Source organism: Rousettus aegyptiacus, unplaced genomic scaffold (assembly GCF_014176215.1).
Source record: "Rousettus aegyptiacus isolate mRouAeg1 unplaced genomic scaffold, mRouAeg1.p scaffold_m13_p_13, whole genome shotgun sequence".
NCBI classification, from domain to species: domain Eukaryota; kingdom Metazoa; phylum Chordata; class Mammalia; order Chiroptera; family Pteropodidae; genus Rousettus; species Rousettus aegyptiacus.
The window spans coordinates 58,828,260-58,849,723 of NW_023416288.1; the positions used below are offsets into that span (position 1 = coordinate 58,828,260).

Here is a 21,464-nt window from a genome sequence, read left to right on the forward strand (position 1 = left end):
GCCGCAACCTGGGCGCGGGCGGGCCAATCAGAAGCCGCCTGCGCGTAGCGGCAGCCAATAGAAGACCCCGCTGCTTCCCGTCGCGTCCGGGTATAAGGGCCGCATCTGCACGACCGGGGCGCAGTCCCTGCGCCGAGCTTTGGCAGCCTCAGCAATCATGGCCGGTCACATCGTGCTCCGCAACGGCGCCAAGATGCCCTTGGTGGGGCTGGGCACGTGGAAGGTAAGGGCCCTGGCGGGGGAAGGGGTGCGTCTCGCGCGGCTCTCTTTGGGCTTCGCGCAGCCTGGGGCGGGAGAGACCTGGAGTGACCCTCAGAGGGCGTCTGGCCTGCGAGGAGCCACAGTCGGGCTTGCCCAGCCCCGCTGGGAGCCGGGAACCGGGAGCCGGGAGCCGAGGCGGGGCAGGAAGGCGGGTCAGGCTCCGGCCTGAGCCCTGGGACCAGGGGACTTTCGTGAGGAGCTTGGGAGCGCCCGCGGAAGGCCGCCCGTGTAGACACTTGGTGGATGGGGACCCTAGGCCTCACATTGAATCTGAACCAAGCTGGAAAATCACTAAAAGAGCCCGAAGGCAATCGGGGAAAGGAGGTGCCTCCCGAGCCGCCACTGCTCTGGCCCCGGGGACAGAGAGCCGGGGTAGCCCAGGAGGCGGAGCAGAAAGGGATGGGGGCCGCTGAGCGCCGGCTTTGCTGTCCTCATGGCACTTGTTGCGCCGCCCCTTTGTCTTCCTTCTAGTTTGTCCTTAATCGTTTCCTTTTTTCTCTCTTGGGAATGAGCATCTCAAGGAAGCCCGAGACTACAGGTAATTAAATTAGGTGGCATGAGTTGACCCAGGCCTCATTCATTTTCATGTCCCCAGACGCGCAACGCTGAACCACTTTATCCAGGCATGGCACTTGGGGGTGTTATGTGCGGAGTAGAATTCCACCGAGAATCTGGGCACAGGTGCTTACCGCCAGTGGAAAAGTCTTAGCAGGCGTTGGTTTTAAAATTGTCTCCAGAAACCTGCACACCTCTGAAATCTCTAAACAGTGTCCCTAAGAAATGGTTAGGGATGAAATGGATAGCCTGATTATCTGCAAATTAGAGGGCGCAGAGGTATTATGGACACTGGGGCAAAACCCAATATTTTGAAGCCTCTTATTAGAGTTAGGTTCGGGTATTACATATTACTTTTCACAGCTATGACCCAGGATTCCCCAGAAACTTTCAATGGGCCTGGGCATTGGATATTTACGCAAAGACAAGAAAAGACAGTATTGTGTGCACCTTGACAAGGTTCGAGGTAGAACAGAGGATAGTTTTCAATTTTGCCCTAAAACCTGGGTTTCTCATTTGGGAAAGACAGTTCTTTATGAAATGTTTTAAGCCAGAGGTTCCCAACCCCCAAGCTGTGAACCGGTACCAGTCTGTGGTCTGTTAGGAACCCAGCCGCACAGCAGAAGGCCGGCGGCGGGCAAGCGAGTGAAGCTTCATCTGCGTTTGCAGGCGCTCAGCGCTAGCATCACCGCCTCAGCTCCACCTCAGATCATCAGGCTTCAGATTCTCGTAGAGGCACCGGTCCCTTGTGCCAGAAAGGTTGGGGACCGCTATTTTAAGCTATTTGGAGGAAATGATATCCTTATTGTTCTGGGGACCTAATAGACTCAGATGAGGGGGGAATATTTTATGCAGCGGTTTGTAAATCAGCATGTGCGAAGCAACAAGGAGCGAGATGGCTTTGGCACATGTTTTTAAGGGGCCCTGTGCTGCTATGAAGCCTTTGTCAGATTCCCATAAAATGAGGGACGTGGCATCATTTCACCTCGTTCTGTCTGAGAGCAAGAGGCTTAGAATGTGCTTCAGAAGCTTTCTTGGGTTTACGTACTGACGTAGGGACAGCAGCTTCAGCGAGAGCCAGTAGGCTCACACTGGCCGGCCTCCATGTGGGTTGTGTCCAGACCGTGTGTTTTGTTTTATTTTGGGTTTTAACTCCCTGCCTTCTGTTCCCTTTCAGTCGCCTCCAGGCAAGGTGGCGGAAGCTGTGAAGGCAGCAATTGACTGTGGGTACCGCCACATTGACGGCGCTCATGTGTACCAGAACGAGAGCGAGGTGGGGATGGCCATCCAGGAGAAGCTGAAGGAGAAGGTGGTGAAGCGCGAGGACCTCTTCATTGTCAGCAAGGTGCAGTTCTGCAGGGGAGCCGGGGGATAGAGGTGTCGTTCACGTTTATCCATCGAGGGCATTAGCTCAGGAGTCAAGTCATACTCGGTGTCTTCTTCATAGAGCTACAGTTATCGCTTGGCAGGTGATTCTTCCAGGGTAAAATGTGTTGACTCTAGACCGTGGAGGGCTCAGAGCTTGCCCATTCACAGCTGTCAGAGCCCCAAGCTGATGAGGCCGAGGTCGTGGGTTGGTGCTCCCTCCCCAGGGAGTCGTCTTTGAGGATGGAACTTGGTTCCCATCTGCAGACTGGATGTGCACTGCCGACCGCCCTCTTTTACCTAGAGACTGCTGCTGCCCAGAGGACACCTGCTGGGTGGGTGAGGCTGGCTCCTTGGAAAGCAGCCGAGTGGGAAAACCGCCCTGAGAACTCATATGTAGGGCCTAGGGCTGGCGTGCCGACCTCTTCATTCCGATCGATGCCTTTAGTTTGGACTTGAGAGGTGCCCGTGTCCTGCCTGCCTTTGGGGAATTAGGATCCGTAATGTGAAATGGAATCGCCGTTATCGCCATTTATAGCTTCATGGCGACATGGGTCGTGGGGAGAGGAATGTGAATCTTTGGCCTTCCAGCCCTCCCGCCCCGCTCCAGAACATGGCTTCCAGTGCCGGTGATAAGATGTGTTCTCTTGCTGGCTTCAGCTGTGGTGCACGTACCATGAGAAAGACAAGGTGAAGGGAGCCTGCCAGAAGACGCTCAGTGACCTGAACCTGGACTACCTGGACCTGTACCTTATTCACTGGCCGATGGGCTTCAAGGTAAGGGGTCAGGAGTCAGGTGTAGCCTGGTACGTGTTAGGCCCTCCTTTATTAGCAGGTTCCGAGTATGTACCTGCTGTGCGTGTGTCTCTACTGCTCAGGGGATAGTCCTTAGAGCAGTAGCGGTAGCATCACTTGGGAGCTTGTTAGAAACCAGTCTCAGGTCTCACCCAGGGCTTCTGAATCTGAATCCCAGGTGGCTCAGAGGCACATTACGGAGTTGGAGGAGCTCTGCGCTGGGTCATTTCGTGATTGTATCATTTACAACTTAGGGATAGCAAAGTTGGCTCAAGTGACACTTCTGCACATAATTCTTGGGCATTATCAGCACTCCCTGCCCTATGCATGTGTATGGATGTGGATTCCTACATTCTCGACACGTGCACTATCCTGTCGATGAACATTTATTGGCAGCGTAACTCTGCGTACGCAAAAGGAATTTATTGTTGTTATATCTTAGGCCTTCATTCCAGCCACAACTCAGTTTTGTTTTGTCAGAGAGATGGAAAGTGTGGCCTTCACGCCATTGCTCTCTTTTATTGCACAGTGGTGTAACAGAGCCTGATTTCATCTTTCTTTTTTTTCCTGATAAGCCTGCAAAGCTCGATAAGGTGACAGTTCACAGGCCAGTGACCCAGCCAGTACCTGGAATCCTGTTAGTGTCTCCTAGTCTTGAGTTCTTACCTCACCCACACACTCCAGCCCATGGTGGGGTTTATCTCACTTACGGAGAAAGGTCCGTCTGACAGTCAGCAGCAACCCAATTGTAGAATAAGCATGTGGGGGCGTCAGGAGTTGTCCGCCTTTTTCTTTTTCACACTGACACACAGATTTGCCCTTGATCATCTTCTAAAAACTCATCCAGCTACTGTAGTTTAGAATATTTTTAAAGCTTTGCTTTCAAAGGTGCAGCTCCCACAGCACGTCTAGGAAGCGCTGTCACCGAGTGTCTGTTTTTTATTTTAAAGTTCGGGAAGGATCTTTTCCCATCGGATGCAGAAGGCAACATGATTCCCTCTGATACTGATTTTGTGGACACGTGGGAGGTAAGGCAGTCCCTGATTTGGCATTCTTCTCTCTTGCCAGTTTTCTGTTGTCCTCCTGAGTGGACAAGGTGCAACTGTTCTGCTCTGCCATTTTTTTCACTGCATTTTGTTCTTCTGTCACTGGTTTTGCTCTTCCTGGCTCATTAAAGCCAGCCTTGCTTTTTTCTTGGTGTCTTTTGGACTTCTCAAAGGTCTGACTTGCTGGCACGGGATAGTAAGGGTAGGACCGGTGCGAAAGATGCTTCGGAGTCTTGTCCATTCGGGCACTGTCAGCAGCAAGCAGAGCCTTTTCTGTCTTTAGGCCATGGAAGAGCTGGTGGATGAAGGGCTGGTGAAAGCTATCGGAGTCTCCAACTTCAACCATCTCCAAATCGAGAGGATCTTGAACAAACCGGGCTTAAAACATAAGCCGGTGGTTAACCAGGTAGGCATCCAGCAGGGGAGCCGGTGTGGATGGCAGGCTTCTGTTACTGCGTGATCCTGGCAGTCATTTCTTGTCCATGGCACCCTGGGAGCAGCCAGGAGGCGAGTTTGAGGGCACTGGCAGAGTCCTCGTGTATGATTCAGAATGACCGTGACACGTCTTGTAGGAGAGAGGAGAGGTTGGAGCCTAGCTTGTGATGATGGGTCAGGGTCTCACAGATCAGCAGTTTGCAGACATGGAGGTCCTCAAGCCTGTCACTGTTGATGACGGGCCAGAAAACCCCTTAGGGCCCGTGGCCGCAGTACATCGGTAACCAGATTATTTTATTAGTGTCAAGGTCACCAGCTGGGAAAAGGAGACAGTTGTCACAGCTTATCTGGGAGACAGGACGTTGGTTACACACAATTTCCTATCATGTGAGGGAAGGGACTGAGCATGGGCAACTCCTGTGTGTCCCATCACCTGCGCCCACACAGCTGCCATCACACCTCTCGTTTCCGTTGGCAGATCGAGTGCCACCCATACCTCACTCAGGAGAAGCTGATCCAGTATTGTCAGTCCAAAGGCATTGCGGTGACGGCCTACAGTCCCCTCGGCTCTCCTGACAGGCCCTGGTGAGTTTCCACGGGACGATGTTTTCTTATCGGTGAGTGAGGATTAGAAAAGGCTAAAAAGACAAATTCAGCATCAAGGAGGATGCTCTGGGGCTAATTTGCAGACCTTCCCAGGAGCCTCTTGTTGGGCTTCCTGCTTGGTATTTTTAGTAGCAAGAGACCTGCTCTTGTTCGAAAGGGTTGGCAGTTCATAACGAAACTTCAGATCAGGACGCTGGAGGCTGCCCTCCGAGGTTGATGGGTGTTAGGGTGAGGAGAGCTGGCTGCCGTGAGTGGTGGTGATCATAGCTGCTCACATGGGCCATCATTCCGTCTCCAGGGCCAAGCCTGAGGACCCTTCGCTGCTGGAGGATCCCAGGATCAAAGCGATCGCTAACAAGTACAAGAAAAGCATAGCCCAGGTACGGCCGTTTCCAGGCTCTCGTGACTGCTCCCAGACCGTCCATCTTTCTGGTAGGCCCAGTGAGCCAGGAGGAACAGATGACCGAGCCTAGTGAAGCCCTCCCCAGAAGCTCAGCTTGGGGTCCTGGGATGTGTGGTTGAAAGGGCACCAAGTGAGGAGTTAGAAGACTTCCGTGTGGTCCGGGGGTAGTAGTTAGTTACCTGCCCCACTGCTTCCCAGGCCGCTACGAGGGTCAGCAGCGGCCCCGGCGGCTGAAAGCCCCTGTCTGCACAGAGGAGCACGCTTTATCAGCAGCTGCACAGGTCACTCTCTTCTCTCCCGTGGTGGTGAGGGTGGTCCGCAGTGAAGGGTCTCCTTGCGGGTCGTACTTCTGGGGGACACGGAAGCACGTGGCATGGAACCCGAGGGCAGGGCGCTGGGGCCAGACCTGGACGCCCCGTTGCTGGGCGTGACCCTGCCGTCTCTGCACCTCGGTTTTCTCACACGTGAGGTTCTGCAGTTTCCCCCTCCAGTTATGGATGTATCTAATGAAGTGAGGCAGGGACAGAGTTCACGGCGTACGTGACACTCGGCACATGTGTTCACAGGTTCTGATCCGGTTCCTCACGCAGAGGAACTTGGTGGTGATCCCCAAGTCCGTGACACCCACACGCATTGCTGAGAACATTCAGGTAAGGTCCCGCCTGGTCGGCCCAGGTTTTCCTGCACAGCGCGTCTCGTCCCGTCCCTGCAGGGCCTTGTGCGGGACCCCCGCCCTCTGTCACCTCTCAGCAGGCGCAGTGAGTGCAGCGAGCACACTGCACACTGCACACTGAGGACGGTGGCTCCGCGCCTGGGTGGCCGTCCCGCGCACTCCTGTGCCGAGGCCCCTCGGTGACCGCGAGGCCCTGAGAAATGTGATCCTCGAGTAACACCGTGTGTGTTTGCACCAGGGCTTCGTTAGCCCGGTGCCTCAGTTTCCCATCTGTAAAGCAGTACCTGTTTTGAGGGTTGTCACGAAGGTTAAAAAGATCCATCAAAGGAAGGGCTGCCCACGACGCCTGGTGCGTTAGTCAGTGCTCAGGACGCGCTGCTGTCCTGTGATCGTCCGTGCACTGCGGACCCTCCGGGCCATTGGCCTGCCCAGCACTTCTGCCAGGACTCCACCCCACAAAGGGCAGAGCAGCAGGGCTGGTGTCGGGGCCCCAGCGCCGTGTGTCAGGGCAGGTCCCACGGCAGGTTCCAGGGCGGGTCGGGGTGCCTCTCACCCAGTGGGCAGGGTGCGGGGGCGTGGTCTGTGCCGTGCGGGGAAGCAGGAGTGACTCGCGGCTCCAGGGGTCCGGCTGCCGGGGTGCTCTGCCGGCTAGGGCCATGCCCCCTCCACCGAAGCTTTGGTTCCAAGCAGCGGCTCCCAGAGTGGAACGCTGATTTTGCCTTGTCCACTGGTCGCAGGCTATGGCTGTGACATGTGTCATTGGTCGCCTGGGAGCCTGAGGTGAGGCCTAGGGAGGGTCGGGGAGGGGAATATATGGTGTAGTAGGGGAGGATTTTTCCTTCTTCAGATGTCTCAACTAATTGAGATAAAGTGGTAAAACGGACGGCCTTGGGAAACACACACCTTGCTAGAGACAGATCCTTTGTTTAGTGTTTTATCTTTCAAGGTGTTAGAAAAGGAACATTTTTAAATGACTAATCTCATAGCAATGCGTTCGTTTCGCATCTTGCTGTGTAGTCCGTGCACATTTTGGCACAGCTGTGACCACAGGTCTGCAGCCGACTTTGCCGGCATGTCCCGCGCTCGTCCGGCTCCCAGGGCGCTGCAGGCTCGGCCACTGCTGCGTGAGGCCGCCGGCCACGTCCTCCCCAGAAGGCTGAGCCTCACGCAGATGGTTCTTCTCCTGTCTGGCCCTCTCTGTCAAAACCACATGTGGCTTCTTAGGCCGGTCTCACATCCCTGACCACAGCCTTCCGTCCCCAGCCGGAATTCCAGCTTCCTCTGGCCTCCCGGAGCGCTTTGTGCAACGTCTGTTACACAGTGCGCAGTTAATGATTCCTTGTGTTATAGCTGTCACCTTTCCTTTGCTTCATTGTAAACTGAGGCAAAGACGTGTCTTACCCACCATTGTGTTCCCTGGTACATGTCACAGAAGTGCTTAGTGGCGGTCTTGGAATGAACTCAATGGAGTCAAAGGTATCCTTTTGCGTGGAGGCTCTGGACAGGAAGGGCTGTTACGGTTCCCAGGCAGAACATATGGCGCCTTCGAATAGTAAACTCAGTCGAGTCTCGCTCCCCCTGTTCCCGCGCAAGGCAGCTGCTTAGCAGCGTCCTGCACAGAGCTGCTGGGACGGTCCGTGTGAGCTTTACTTGCAGGGCTACTGGATGTGTTTTTCCTTTTAGATTTTTGACTTTGAACTGAGCAGCGAAGACATTGCCACCTTACTGAGCTACAACAGGAACTGGAGAGTCTGTGACTTGAAGAGGTGAGCGAGTCCCGGGAGGGCATCAGATGCTGCAGAGCAAAAGCCTGAGTCCTGCAGGCCGTGGCGGCCAGTGCTGCCGTCACAGCGCTTCTCACGCTGGCGCATGGCCGTGCGTTCCCATCCAGGTGAAGCAGCAGACAGTCACACATCTGTCAGCTGAGCTGCACACCGCCACGGGGCCGATGCCGGGGCCTCTGCTCTAGTCTCTTCTCCCGGCCCAGGTGCGGTGTCGGCCTGGCCTGCAGTAGCCACAGATTTGGGCATTTAATTTTCAGATCTTAGCGACTCATCTGAAACCAGAGGATCCCTGGTGGTTCCTGCCCCACCTTCCTGGGAGAATGTGCCTGTGACTCTTTATGTTATAATGTTACAAAGGGGTTTAGTAGAAAGACTGTGGTGCTCAGGGCTTAAGGTCGTCCCGGCTCTGTCACCGATAAGCCACTTGCCTCTGAGAAAAGCGCCGTGGCCCTCTGGCGGGCAGTCGCCTACAAGCCCGCCGCCAGCTCCTCGTTCACTGGTCCCTCGCATTCCCTCTGATTGGCAGTTTGGAATCTGAAGGAATCTGACAGTAGGCTGTTTATTTTTTCTTCCTATCAGTACAATAACTAAATGAAGTTTAAACTCCTTTTCTGCTTTGAAGAAGAAACGTCCCACTTTTCAGTGGGGCCTGAGAACCTCCTCTGTCACTGTTGTTATTGCCTGAGCTCGCTACTGTTTCTACTCTGTCTCTTTGAGTAGTTGGTCACTCTTCTAAGCAAAAGTCAAACATTCCCTAAGACAGGGCAGGGCGACAGCTTTGTCTCTCCAGCCTCTGCTCTTTCAGTAGCTAGCTCAGCGTGGCATTCTGCGTGGCAGATGTCCACCCACTGTGCCTCTTGGGTGATACTTCTTCTGTGCTTCAAGTGTGGACATGCCTGGGGAGCATGTCGCTGTCACACCGTGGCCTCCGACTCAAAACAGGCCACAGAGTTTACCACTGGCAGCCCCAAACCAGGGCCCTTCCTGAAATCCCCGTTCGCGTTAATGCTATTTAACCTGTAGACATTAACATCACTGGGATCTGGTGGGCAAGAGAGAGGAGGCGGGAATGAATCATTCGCTGAGTTTCATCCCTTTTGTTTTGAGAATCTGGTCCTTCATTCAGTTCCCTTTCCCGCCCCACCGCTGACATAGGGTATTGAAGTTTTCAAGCGGTTTCTAATTGGTCCCTTTACAACTAGACTCTTTCCACTCTCCAGTGCCATTCTGGAAACGGCTGTTGGATAATTCCGTGGGGACTGGTATTTCACGGGGATAGGTCAGGGCTAGAATGGGGAAGGAGAAGCTGTCTCCAGTATTCCCCGGTCCCCCAGGAGGAGTTTTCCTAACCATACGTACACATACACATACGTTGCCTTTTTTGAGCACTTATCATGATACCAAGCTTCTGTGGCTAATGGCAGGTTTAATAGGGTGCAAACAGAACAAAAGCAGACCATGGGGAACTGTTCAATATCTGAGTAAGGGTCACATGCCCCAGGCTGGGTTCACCCTGGGCCTTGCACACTCTGCTCAGCCAGGCTTTCCAACATCGTCGCCACGGCATTACTAACACAGGTGTGCTGCCCCCAGGTGCAGACCCAAGCCTGGCAGTCTCACAACTGACTCTTGCCTCGGGGGCCTCTTTCTGCCCAAATCGCGAGAGTCCTCATTTCTGTCGTTTTGCAGTTGGTTCCATTTGCAATCTCTTCTTACATAGTTAACCTGTTCCTCTTTACTCCTGGCAGCTTTGCCGCCCACAAGGATTATCCATTCAGAGAAGAGTACTGAAGCGGAGGCTGCCTGCTCCGCCCCAGTGGACCTGCTGCCGTTTTCCCGCCTCATTCTTCCTGGTCGTAGCATAGTGTGGCCCGTGTCCCTCAGTGGCGGGTCCGCGACCTGCACGTGCACTGGCAAGGCCTTGGCCACGTGGTGTCGCGTTGAGGAGCAGTGTCATATCCATTATTAGAATTCTCTTCCGTCTTCTTTGCTGTTCTTGTCCAGCTGAGGAAATACAACCCTGATATCCTTTCTGACTAACTTGAATCTACAAAGTGCCACTAACAATTGGATTTTGACCGTTTGGAACTATAATCCTTTCAGCCAGACTTCTTGCCTCCAATAAAAACTTCTGTGAGCTTGATGCTATTTGTCGAAAGGATCCATCGCCTTCCGTCCCACTTGACCTCTGTGTCGTCGATGCCCATCAAGCAGGCCATTCAGCTCTGCAGCAGGCTCAAGGACTTGGCACCTTTCCCTGGAGTGGGGACCCCTCACCCCGGCACTTCATCCGTTTAGCTTTAGGGTGGCGGATCTCACCTGGCTGTACTTTGGGGTCACTCGAGGTGCTTTAAATGTCTGGACCTTATCCACGGTGGTGGTCTGGTCCCGGGGTGGGGACTTGCCAGGACATCTCGCATTTGTAGCCCCAGGGGATTCTAAGGGGCAGCCAAGATGAGAGCCACAGCATTAGGGCCAAGCCGGGACATCAGTGCTTTTGTAATTTCACAAATGCCTCTGTTCCTCCCGCCTGGGAAGGCCAAGCCCTGTGTCCTCAGCAGCGCCCCTCACAAGGGAGTGCTCTCGAGCTCGTTGTCCTGACCAGGGAAGAAAAGCATTCATAATTGATATCCCGTCAGCTCGTGCTGCCACAACAAAAGGTCACGGGCTGGGTGCCCTAAACAGCAGAAACATATTTCCCACAGTTTTGGAGGCCGGAAGTCCAAGGTCAGGGCCATCGGGCCACTGCCAGGGCCCTCTTCCCTCTCGTAGACAGCTGCCTGCTTTCTCCCTGTCTTCACATGACAGAAGGATGAATGCTTTAAAAGAGCTTACAAAAGTAAAGGGCCCTCTCCATTTTTTGTCATCTTTTTTAACCTACAAATGTTGCCGCTTGTTTTCATTAATAAGGCTTCCTCATCCATAATTAAATCGACAAAGGCCAGGAAATGGATGGGTTAGAAAGCGTTGACTTCAGAATCCAAGATGACAAGTTGCCTTGTTGCTCACGTCATCAGATGATGTTAGCCCCTGATTTAGGTGGCATTAACTGCTTTGCAGGTTATCCACGTGTAAGTCGTTGAGCAGAAGCGGTTGGTAGGCCTCACCCAGGAATGTGGGAGAGCATGCGGCTCCAGAGTGGAGGTTAGGGGTGCACAGAGCTCACCGGCTCACTGCCTGCCAGCCTGGGCCTGGGCGCCCCCTCTCCCTGGCACCCGCTGGTCACAGTGGTCCCACTCTATTCCAAGTTAAACTGCAAACCTCTTCAGTTACCTAAATCATTAAGAGCAGAGTAGTTTCATTTTAAGCTATGTCAAATCCTCTGTGACCTGGTCTCCCCCTGCCCGCTTTATTTCTCTAGTTAGTCAAAAATTAGCTCAAAAAACACTTTGAGAAAACTTTGAGGTAGTCCCAAGAGGAATTTTTTTAAATCAGCTGCCTGCCTTCTAGATCCCTGAGTAAGAGCATATCAAAACGAGACTAAAAGTCAAACAAGATAAAAGGCCCTGCACTAGCACTGGCCCTGCTTTCTAGCAGACTCAGAGGAATGTGTCCCCAGGAAGGAGCCTGGCCTTCGGAGTGCGAGGAGGAGGAAGCGAAGGCCTCCTACAAAGGACTGTTCCGTAGTTCAAAGATAAAATAGGATCATTGGCAGCCGTTGGCCTGGCGCTGGCACGTTGCTGCTGGAATGTGGCATGAGGGAGCAGCAGCTGAGGCTGCTCTGGGGCCAGCTTCACTCCACCCCTGACACTTGATCTGGAGCTGGAACTGAGACACAGCAGGCTCTCCATAGAGAGAGGTGCCATGGAGTGCCCGTCTGTCCCTCCTACCCTTAGTGGAACTGAAACCCGGTACCTTCTGGGGCAGGTTCCAGCCCAGCCTCAAAGCTCAAGTGGACTCAGCGTCATGAACAAAGTGACCCTCCAAGGGCCCAGGTCGGTGGGGGTTACAGACAGTAGTGGTGCTGGCCCCGTCTTTGAGGAGCTTCATTGGGGCCTCCAAATACTTTCCATGAAACAGTTGGAGTTTTATTAAAACAGTTCCAGCCCAGAGGTAGAATTGTTACTAAGGTAACGAGACCAACTGAAAGGAGAGACTAAATATTGGATCGTGTGGGTGGTTATGACCCGCACTTGAAAATCTCTGAGCACTGCTGTTTTCAAACAGCAGCTTCTCAAGGGCCGACTTCACAGGGCGAGGACTCAACACCAAGCCCTCTGTGTTGACACAATTCCCAAGCGAACTGCCTTCATGCAGAGTCTGTGGCGCTGGCCTGCAGACTCTGTGTGCTGCCCAGTGGGAGGAGCAAGGCCCAGGGAGGCTTCCCAGAGGGACTAGAGGGACCTTCTTCGGGGACAGACAAAAGCTGTCTTTGGAGACGGTCTTTGAAGGACTATTCCTAGAGAAACTGTCTTTGTGTGGGTGGTCGGGCTCTTTGGGATCCAGTTCCAGGTCACACCTAGTCTTTCTGTCCCTTGAAGGCATTTTCTAGCTCTGCTGCAGTGAAGCCCTTTGGCTTCTAAGATCTCCTTCCTCCCTTCCCAGAGTTTGGCTTCTCGGGTCCTCCTCCAGCCCGACTCTCAGCTTAGCCCTATGGAGCACCAGTTTCTTCCTTGCCCTTCGGTCTCCAGGGCCTAAAACAGCACCTGGGCGCAGAGTAGGCTGTCAGTGTCAGTTGCAAGAATGAGTGAGTGAATGAACAAAGAGCTTCCCTCATAACAGCAATGAAAAACTCAGTGTGAATCAACGTAGTTCAGACCCAGTTCTGAAGAGTGGCCTAAAACACATGAAAGAGTGGCGAAGGGTCTTATAGATAAAGACAGACCGAGTCTTCATTGCAGCTTTATCTTCCTAATTCATGAGCCTGGTAAATTATTTTACCTACCAGCACCCACTTCCTGGGGCTTTAAAATGCCTTTCTCCTTGCAGTCACGGGGATTAAATGAGATGATGAAGGTACAATCCGTACCCCAGGCCTCACATACGACACTTGAGACATGCTATTCATCATTGTCAAAATCATCATCATTATTATAATCAAAGGTCAGCAGCAGAAGCAGAGCCTCCTGTCCCCTCACGGCCAGCAGATGGTTGCCTGTACGTCCACAGGAGCAGTGCTTTGTCTGTGGCCTGACCTCTGTCCAACCCCACTCCCAGGAAAGGCAGCGCCTGGCCTACATAGTCAGCAGTGAGCAGCACGCTGGTAACTTCTGTTTCCAACCTTGTTGAGGACTGTGCCTGCTGGCAAGAAGAACGAGCCCTGCAGAAGACAGCCCATGTGTTTGTAGGGAGTATTTTTTTCATACCGATAGACAAAATCATCAGTTAGGGGTCATTTTATCTGATGTTTCCCTAACCCAGTGTTTTCCAACCTATTTCCGGTAGCAGACACCTTTCTTCAAATCCTGCACGGGTTGTCAGTATATAAAGCAGATAAAGGCAGAGCTGCTGCAGTGGCTTAAATGGGGGAAGAGTCTGGGAACCAAGCCAGTCAGTACGTCACACACACAGTTCCCCAACCATGAGGGCCCTGGAACACAGTTTCAAAGCCTTGGGATCCAACCTTTTGTTTGTTTATTTGTTAACAACTATAAGCATTGTTTTTTGTTTTTTTTTTTTTTTCCACACAGTTGCTGGAGTTCGTGAATTCTCGAGTGGCTTAGCCAGGTGGTTCTGGATGTGGGTCTTTCATGAGGTGGCAGTGACTATGATGGCAGGGAATCATCATGCGCAGGCTTGACTAGGCTGGAGGGTTTGATTCCAGTGTGGCACGCTTGGTCACAGGCAACTCAGTACTGGATGTTGGCAGGAGGAGGCCTCAGTTTCTCACCACAGGTACCTTTGCATAAAGCTGCTGGCATATTCATGACATGGTGGCTGATTGTCCCTGAGCAAGTGACCCAAGAGGGCACAAAGTGGAAGCCGTAATGTCATTAACCGATCTCAGAAGTCACACAGTGTCAGTTCCACCAAAGATGGAACCTAAGCCCCTGGGACACCATGGGGGCTGGCCACCACAGTCTGTGAACCCAGAACTGCATATTGTTTAGAAAGCCTTTCAGAAGTAACTACAAACATGCAAATGGTATTTCAAAAGAATATATGTTCAGATTGGCGTGCCCCGGCCTAACGGCTGTTCGGTTTTACAATAACAACAAAAATTGAGGATCAGAGAGGTCGAATGACCCGACAGAGCTCACAGAGAAATTTAAGTAAAAATTTAAAGCCTCTGGATTCTAGTCTATTGCATTACATTAAAATAGTATTAACGATGACTTTCCATTATAATAAAAATTATAGCGACTTCCACATGTATACAACTTTATCACCAGGTGATCAAGTTTAAATCGACAGAGAGGTCATGCTAATAATATGTGCCCTTGGCATGCTGTGATGAAAATGGCAATTTACCTCTATGATCTTCCTCCCCCAAACCAAAAAACTCTAGTCTAATCATGAGAAAACAGTAGAGGAATCTGACGTAACTGAAGAACATTCTACAAAATAGCCAACCAATACCGATACTTCTCAAAACTGTCCAGGTTAAAAACATGAATAGTCTGAGGGGCTGTCACAGCCAAGAGGAGACATGCCGACTAAGCGTATGGGATCCTGACTCAGAAAAAAAGGACATCAGTTAAAAACTAAGAATGCTGGAATAGTCCAGACTTTATTTATTTATTTGTTTTGATGAGAGTTTATTTGAGCCAAACTGACAACAATATGCCAGGGAATAAGATCTCAAATGCTTCCTGTCTGGACTTTAGCTAATAATAATTTACCAATATTTGCTACCGAATTATGCCAAATGTGCCATACTCATATAGTATGTTAATAATGGAAACTAAGTGTGGAGTATATGAGAACTGTGCTATGTCATCAAATCTTCTCTGTAAATCTAAAACTATTCAAACACAAAATGCCTATTAAGAGAAAACCCTTATAAAACACTCAGAAAGAGCTGTTTTTCTTGACAAACAAGTCTGCCTAGATTACTTACTTGTTTTTAAAATAGTCAACCTTTTCTTAGATCAAGTAAACAAAATAATTAGCAAGGGTGGGTCTGAACAACATAATTATTAATCTTGTTCCCCAAGAACACATATTTCTAAGCACATGAAGAAAATTTATGAAAACCAATGCTATGCTAGACCAAAGTACTGGCCTCAACGAATTTCAGTGAATTGGTGTTATATGGATTATATTCTCTGATCACACTTAAGGAAAATTATAAAACGGTAACAAAAAAATTAACTAGAAACTGCCTCCCCACAGACACATATTTGGAAGTTTTAAAACAGATATGCAAATAACATAAGGGTTAAAGAGGAAAAATAACAGCAAACATTATATAATAGCACTTTGTAAGTTAATCATGTCTCTGGCAATATTTTATAGGTGTGATATGTGTTTTTAATCTTTTGACTAACCCTCGAAGGTTGATCCTATTGTTATTTCATTTGTAGATGAAGAAACTGGCGCACAGAGTGGGTAGACAACCTGCCCAAGGTCACACAGTGGCTAGAAAATGGTGAAGCTGGGTCTGCAAGTGGGCGATTTGACTCTAGAGTGCCTCCTACTATAAAATAGAAAACACATGCAGAATGGTAAAAAAAATAATAATAATAACAATAAATAAATAAATAAATAAATAACATATCAGAACTTTTGGGAGGCAGCCAGAGCAGTACTTAGGAGTCTTATAACTTAGGAAGTCTATAACCATTAACAAAGCTGAATAACTAGTTAAAAATCTTGCCACAAAGAAAATACCAGACTGAGATGACTTAGGGGACCATTGTCATGTATCACGACATTCTAGATACAGACAATGCCAATCCCACAAGAGCTCTTCCAGAAAACAGAACAAGAGGGAATACTTTGAAAATCATTTTATGCAGCCAGCACAACCGTGATACCAAAATCACCAGCACACTGGAAGAAAGGAAAATCACAGATCAATCTCATTGAAAAACACTTCTGCAAAAATCCTAAACGAAATATACTTAGGCACATTCAATAATGCATGTAAGAATCATCATTGAGATTTTATCACAGGAATGCAATGTTGATTTAACATTAGAAAACCATTACTGTCATCCACCGTGTTAATAAATTAAAAGTATATGTATGCATTCAAATAGAAAAAAATTTGATAAATTCAAAATCGTTTCATGATAAAAATATTTTGGTAAAATCAAAATAGAAGCAGATTTCTTTACCTCGCTAAAGGGCATCTACTCAGACATCTCATAAACCTGTTGTGGCATATTCTCATGGTGTACAAACTACAGCTCCATGCTTTTGCATGAATGAATCTCAAAAATAGAATGCTGAGTCCAGAAAAGCTAGTCGTGGAAAAATACAGTAAGATTCCACTTACATCATGTTCAAAATATGCCAAACTAACCAGTGCAGTTTTAAGGACGTAATCGCACTTTACAAACTATAAAAAATGATTTATGCAAAATCGCACTTTACAAAACTATAAAAAATGATTTATGCAAAATTTAAAGGCGGGAGTTGACAATAGCAAAACAACAAACAATCTGATTAAAAAATGGGCAGAGGGCTTGAATAGATACTTTTCCAAAGCCATATAAATAGCCAACAAGTACATGAAAAACTGTTCAACATCACTAATCATCAGGGAAATACAAGCCAAAACCATAATGAGATATCGCCTTATATCTGTTAGAATGGTTATTATAAAAAAGACAGATAAATGTTGGTGAGAATGTGGATAAAAGGGAACCCTCATGCACTGTTTGTGAGAATGTAAACTGATGCAGCCACTACGGAAAACAGTATGGAACTTCCTCAAAAAATTAAAAATAGAACTACCATATGATTCAGCAATACTTCTGGGTATGTATCTAAGGAGATGAAATTATTATTTCAAAGAGTTATTTGCACCTTCGTGTTCACTGCAGCATTATTCACAATAGCCAAGACAGGGAAACAACCTAAGTGTCCATCAATGGGTGAATGAATAAAGAAATTGCAATAATGAAATATTATTCAGCCATAAGAAAGAAGAAAATATTGCTTTTGTGAACAACAAGGGTGGACTTTGAGGGTGTTAAGCGAAGTTAAAGAAGTCAGACAGAGGAAGACAAATAGTATATGATCTCACTTATATATGGAATCTGAAAACATTGAACTCACAGGAAGTGAGTGTAGAGTGTGGTGTTTGCCAAGGGCTGGGCAGTAGGGAAAATGGAGAGATGTCGGTCAAAGGGTGCAAACTTTCCGTTGTGAGATGGCTAAGTTTTAGGGATCTAATGTTCAGGGTGCTGACTGTAGTTAATGAGTCCATACATGTTGTATACTTGCAAGTTGCTAAGGGAGTAGAGCTTTAATGTCCTCAGCATAACAAGGATGACAGAAGGTTAAGTACAAGAGATGAAGGAGGGGTTACCTAACCTGACTGTGGTAAGCATTTCCAAATACATATGTGTATTAAATCATCACAGTGTACACTTTAACCTTACACGATGTTGTATATTGGCATTTCCATAAAGATGGGCAAGAGACAGACTCAGGCTGCAGAAACAGATGCAGGTTAATGTTATCGCAGACACACACACACACACACACACACACACACACACACACACAGATGGGAATTAGGGTGAGGTTTGAGATCAAGGAGGGACGTACAAAGGCTTTTAAGGTACCACTTTTTAACGTGGGTTCTGAAAACGTATTTGTTTTATTTTACTCCATCAAATGGCATACAGATATTTTATATACTTTCTGTACATATACGACAAATTTCAAGATAAAAAGACATGTTTGCTGGATAAACGGATGATCTCACCTAATCCTTACAATAGTCTCGAGCGATATCATGATTTTCATTTTACAGTCGATGAGCTTAAATCAAGAATAATCACGGCTAGTCGCTAGTCGACAGTCCTACCTTCCGGTTCTGTGACCTTTCCCCCAAATCATGCTTAAACTAGTTTTTCTGACTCTTTCTGCTGCTATCTGATTTAGACACAGAAAATTTAGAGTGCCCAACTGCATGTTATCGAGCAAAATTTTTGAAAGTAATCATCTTTTAAGAATCAGCGTTCTCTCCTACTTTCCTTGGTTTTCTATCCTGTGTCATGAGATTCACTAGTGAGGAACAAAGTAGGCCAGAGTTGCAAGCCAGGCATAGTTGCAGTGGTATTGGGAAGTGAGAGAGACGGACAGACCTGAGACAGCAGATTTTAGAAGAGAATTCTCAGTGCCTTTTATATACCTACTAGATAGCTGGGACCCAAGAAGGAAGGGTGAGCCTGGGGCCCAGTACAGACGTCAGATGCATTTTGGTGGAACTGGTGCACAGGATCAAAAGGGACCCGAAAAAGAGGACAGTCCCCATGGCTCAGCAGAGCAGGCAGCACAGTAGGCCTCCCGGCACGGGACAAGGACCAACCGCCAGAGCACAGGATGGCTGCGAACACACTGCCACTGCACTGTGGCCCTTGGCCTGCTTCAGAGGCTCCCGGCCAGGACCTGGGCACAGAGGAGAATTGTGTGGCCTTCTCTCCCGGTCAACAATGAATCAGTAGGTTTCAACAAGAGAGTTGACTCTGGCGAGGCTCTCAGGTGTCACGTGGCTCCAGCTTTCATTATGCTGGACTGGGCAAGTGACTCTCAGAAGGCCAGCCAGACAGTTGGTGGAACAGCCAGGATTTGAACTTACGTTTCCAGGTGTTTACGTCGTGTGTTCTTTATCTATAGGTCCCCTGCATAGGCGTCGCCTCACCCTGAACTTGTCAGTTTGGAACCCCTAAACCGTCGACTTGTATGTAGCCTGATCTGGACTAGAGGCTAGACTGGTTTGTCATCCAGTGGGAAGCAGGGGGTTCAAGATGCATTTCTGAGGAAGCCTGGGTTTGTACACAGGGCTGAGGGTCAAGAAGGTGCCAGGAGTAGGGGTGGGAAAGGTAGGGGGTGGGGTATGTGGGCCTCCTCTTTCCCTCCCTGCCCACCTCAACCAGAAAGCATTCCTTCTTATCTATTTTGTTTGTTGGAAATGTGTGTAAGATTTCATCTGTGACAAAAGTGTTCCGATCTTAAAAAAAAAAAAAAAGTCTTAGAAAAATTAAAACCAGGAAATGGAGAACCCACATGACTCTCTCGAGGTTCTCTCTGCTCATTTTCCAAATTCTAGTACCTTTCCATAAGTCTTCTTGGAGACCTAGTTACACGTTCGGCTTTGTGGCATGTGCCAGAGGCATAGAAAAGAACGTCCAGCTTCCGGTTACAAATTTACCAACGATTCCTAGATCAGTCACTTGGAAGAAGAAAGCATTCTCCCTTAGAACCAGTTTTATAAACAATACTTCAACTTGCCTATCTCAGGCACATTGTTTTTATCGTTCTATTTAATTGCTTATCACTTCTTGAATGTCCTTGAGAAGGGTTGCAATAGGATAGGGTGATATGACTTTGACATGTACAACTTGCTAACTTCCTGCCACGGTAATTGGGATGATTTCTTTCTCTGTGTGCTCTAATTCAAAAGCTTTCCAGATTATTCTGTGTAAGGTACGATAAGGCAATGATTTCATCATGGTGCAGTGATGGAGGACAGAACAGTACATCCTGGGTTGAATATTTCTAAGTTGACCACAAATTGTGTAAATTCTGTTGGCTCCTGGGAGTTGCTGGAGGGCAGGTGATATTTCTATGAATAAGGAGGCAGGTGAAAGGTTACTTAATAAGAAACGTTTAAAGAGGGAGTATGTGAGAATAAACTGAGAGGCCCCCACTATATACAGAATTCTAATTATAATATTAAAATGCTGCTCGGATTGGACAGGATATATCCAAACAGCGGGTCTCTGGCCCCGTCCCTGGTCTGCCGGCCTTTCCAGAATATTCCCAACAATGCTGCGGTGATCTGGGCACAGAGGACTAAGCAAAGAAGGCAGAAGGCACCTAGTTCACCAGTTCATTCTGTGTGAGCAGAAGAGACTCCCTGTTCTTGTCCTCTTATGCTGGAAGCCTGGTGTTTGTTGCCCCCCTGCTGGCACACAGGAGTCAGTGCCAATGTTTCTGTAACACTTGGTACCAATAACCACGATGCTATTCACAGAACTGTCAGTGGAGGGCTCATAAAAAAAATATAGGGCACTGTCCTAAGCATTTTACATATATTACCTGACCTAATCCTCAAAGTGATTCTGTGAGGTGGGTGTTATTACTCCCACCGCAGAGGAGAAACTGAGTCACAGAGCAGTCGTTTGGCTTTTGCAAAGTACTTGCTGGTAAACAGCAGGCGTGGGGTTCAACATGGACTTCAAAGTCCACATTCTGAGCCACTGTGCAGATTCACTTTCCTGCCGTATACGCTGCCGTGTTCCGTCCGCAGAGACAGGTGGCAGGCCTAGCCTGCCCTCGTATCCCTTCGGTCAACCTCCCACATCATTTCCCCCCCGCTCCTTGTCCCCATCACCAAACCTACGACCATCGCAATCTTTTTCTTTTTCTTTTTTCTTTTTTTCCCCTGATCTTTGTGCAATTGACGCCCCCTCCTGCTTGTAGCAAAGGTTCGCCCTGGTGCAGGGGTTCCGACAGTGGGGTCCACAAGAGGCCTGGAAAGAAGTCACGAGGTCTAGGAACTCGGACAGGGAAAATGCGGCATTCTATTGTGAACACGGAAAACATACAGAAGTGGTGCGATTTTGTCACTAATGGAAATCTTAGAAATTTCTATATCACATTACCATTGTTAACAGATATCTCAGGACATCGATATGCTCATCATTGCTTTACAAGTACGATAGTTATTAAACCTGCCACCTGACCTGTTATTTAATTATTAATTAGAAGTGTATATATTAGTATATCACAAATTTGTTTTCTTCGAATATTGTGTTAGCACTCTTTAAAATTATGGAATTCTTTTGTAATCCTGTACATTTTACTTCATGCCTTAGAAATTTTTTTCTTAGAAGGAGTCCAAAGGCCTCTGCAGCCTGCCAACAGGGTCCTGGCATGAAAAGTGTTTGGAACTGCTGCCCTTGAATCCATGCCAGGCTCGGACCCCCGACCCAGATCGCAGAATGCAGCAGTGACCAGGGAAGGGAGCGGTTATGGTATTCCAGATAGGATGACCACGTGGTTTATCTGCCAAACCAGGACACTTCTGGGTTGCTAGAGCAAGTGTAAACTGGGACATATGGTCGCCTGACCCGAATAGCATGTGCCAGAGCCCGCCGGCAGAGATTGAAAGAGGGGGGTGAAGCCTCAGAAAAAAAGAAGACAGGAAGGCGCTTCGGGAGGGCATACAGTCACTGCTGCAGCCTCGAGTTTATTTAGCGCAGCCTTTATATAAGTTTTTGGATACAATAGCGAAGCACAGAGTACAATACGATAGGAATGCTGGCATTAACATAAGTTCCTAAATATCCTTCCCTCAGGGTATGAACATCCTTTTCTGGGCTGTAAAACATTCCACTATCTTAAGAGGATTTTTTTAGGAGGCAAACCTCCCCTCCAGGGTTGGTAACGTTTAATTCCACACCCTGCTTCCTAGA

General features: G+C 48.8%; 1 protein-coding gene across 2 annotated transcripts; it reads left to right on the top strand.

Moving 5' to 3' along the window:
- The first annotated feature begins 69 nt into the window (after nt 1–69).
- LOC107512840 (aldo-keto reductase family 1 member B1-like) lies at nt 70–10,069 on the top strand. Of its 2 annotated transcripts, XM_016148766.2 has the most exons (10): nt 70–223; nt 1,994–2,161; nt 2,842–2,958; nt 3,927–4,004; nt 4,306–4,428; nt 4,936–5,042; nt 5,362–5,443; nt 6,033–6,116; nt 7,823–7,905; nt 9,672–10,069. In XM_016148766.2, exons 1-10 carry the CDS (start codon nt 158–160, stop codon nt 9,712–9,714), a joined length of 951 nt encoding a protein of 316 aa, XP_016004252.2. In that variant the 5' UTR covers nt 70–157; the 3' UTR covers nt 9,715–10,069. The 2 variants fall into 2 exon arrangements, with proteins under 2 accessions (XP_016004252.2, XP_036086800.1); XM_036230907.1 differs by lacking the exon at nt 3,927–4,004.
- Nucleotides 10,070–21,464: the final 11,395 nt, after the last annotated feature.

Excerpts from the sequence above, each read along its gene's own strand:
- LOC107512840 (XM_016148766.2), top strand. The coding sequence starts at position 158 with ATGGCCGGTCACATCGTGCTCCGCAACGGCGCCAAGATGCCCTTGGTG. Across the intron at positions 224-1,993 it reads TGGGGCTGGGCACGTGGAAG|TCGCCTCCAGGCAAGGTGGC; the intron begins GTAAGGGCCCTG and ends GTTCCCTTTCAG. Across the intron at positions 7,906-9,671 it reads AGAGTCTGTGACTTGAAGAG|CTTTGCCGCCCACAAGGATT; the intron begins GTGAGCGAGTCC and ends TACTCCTGGCAG.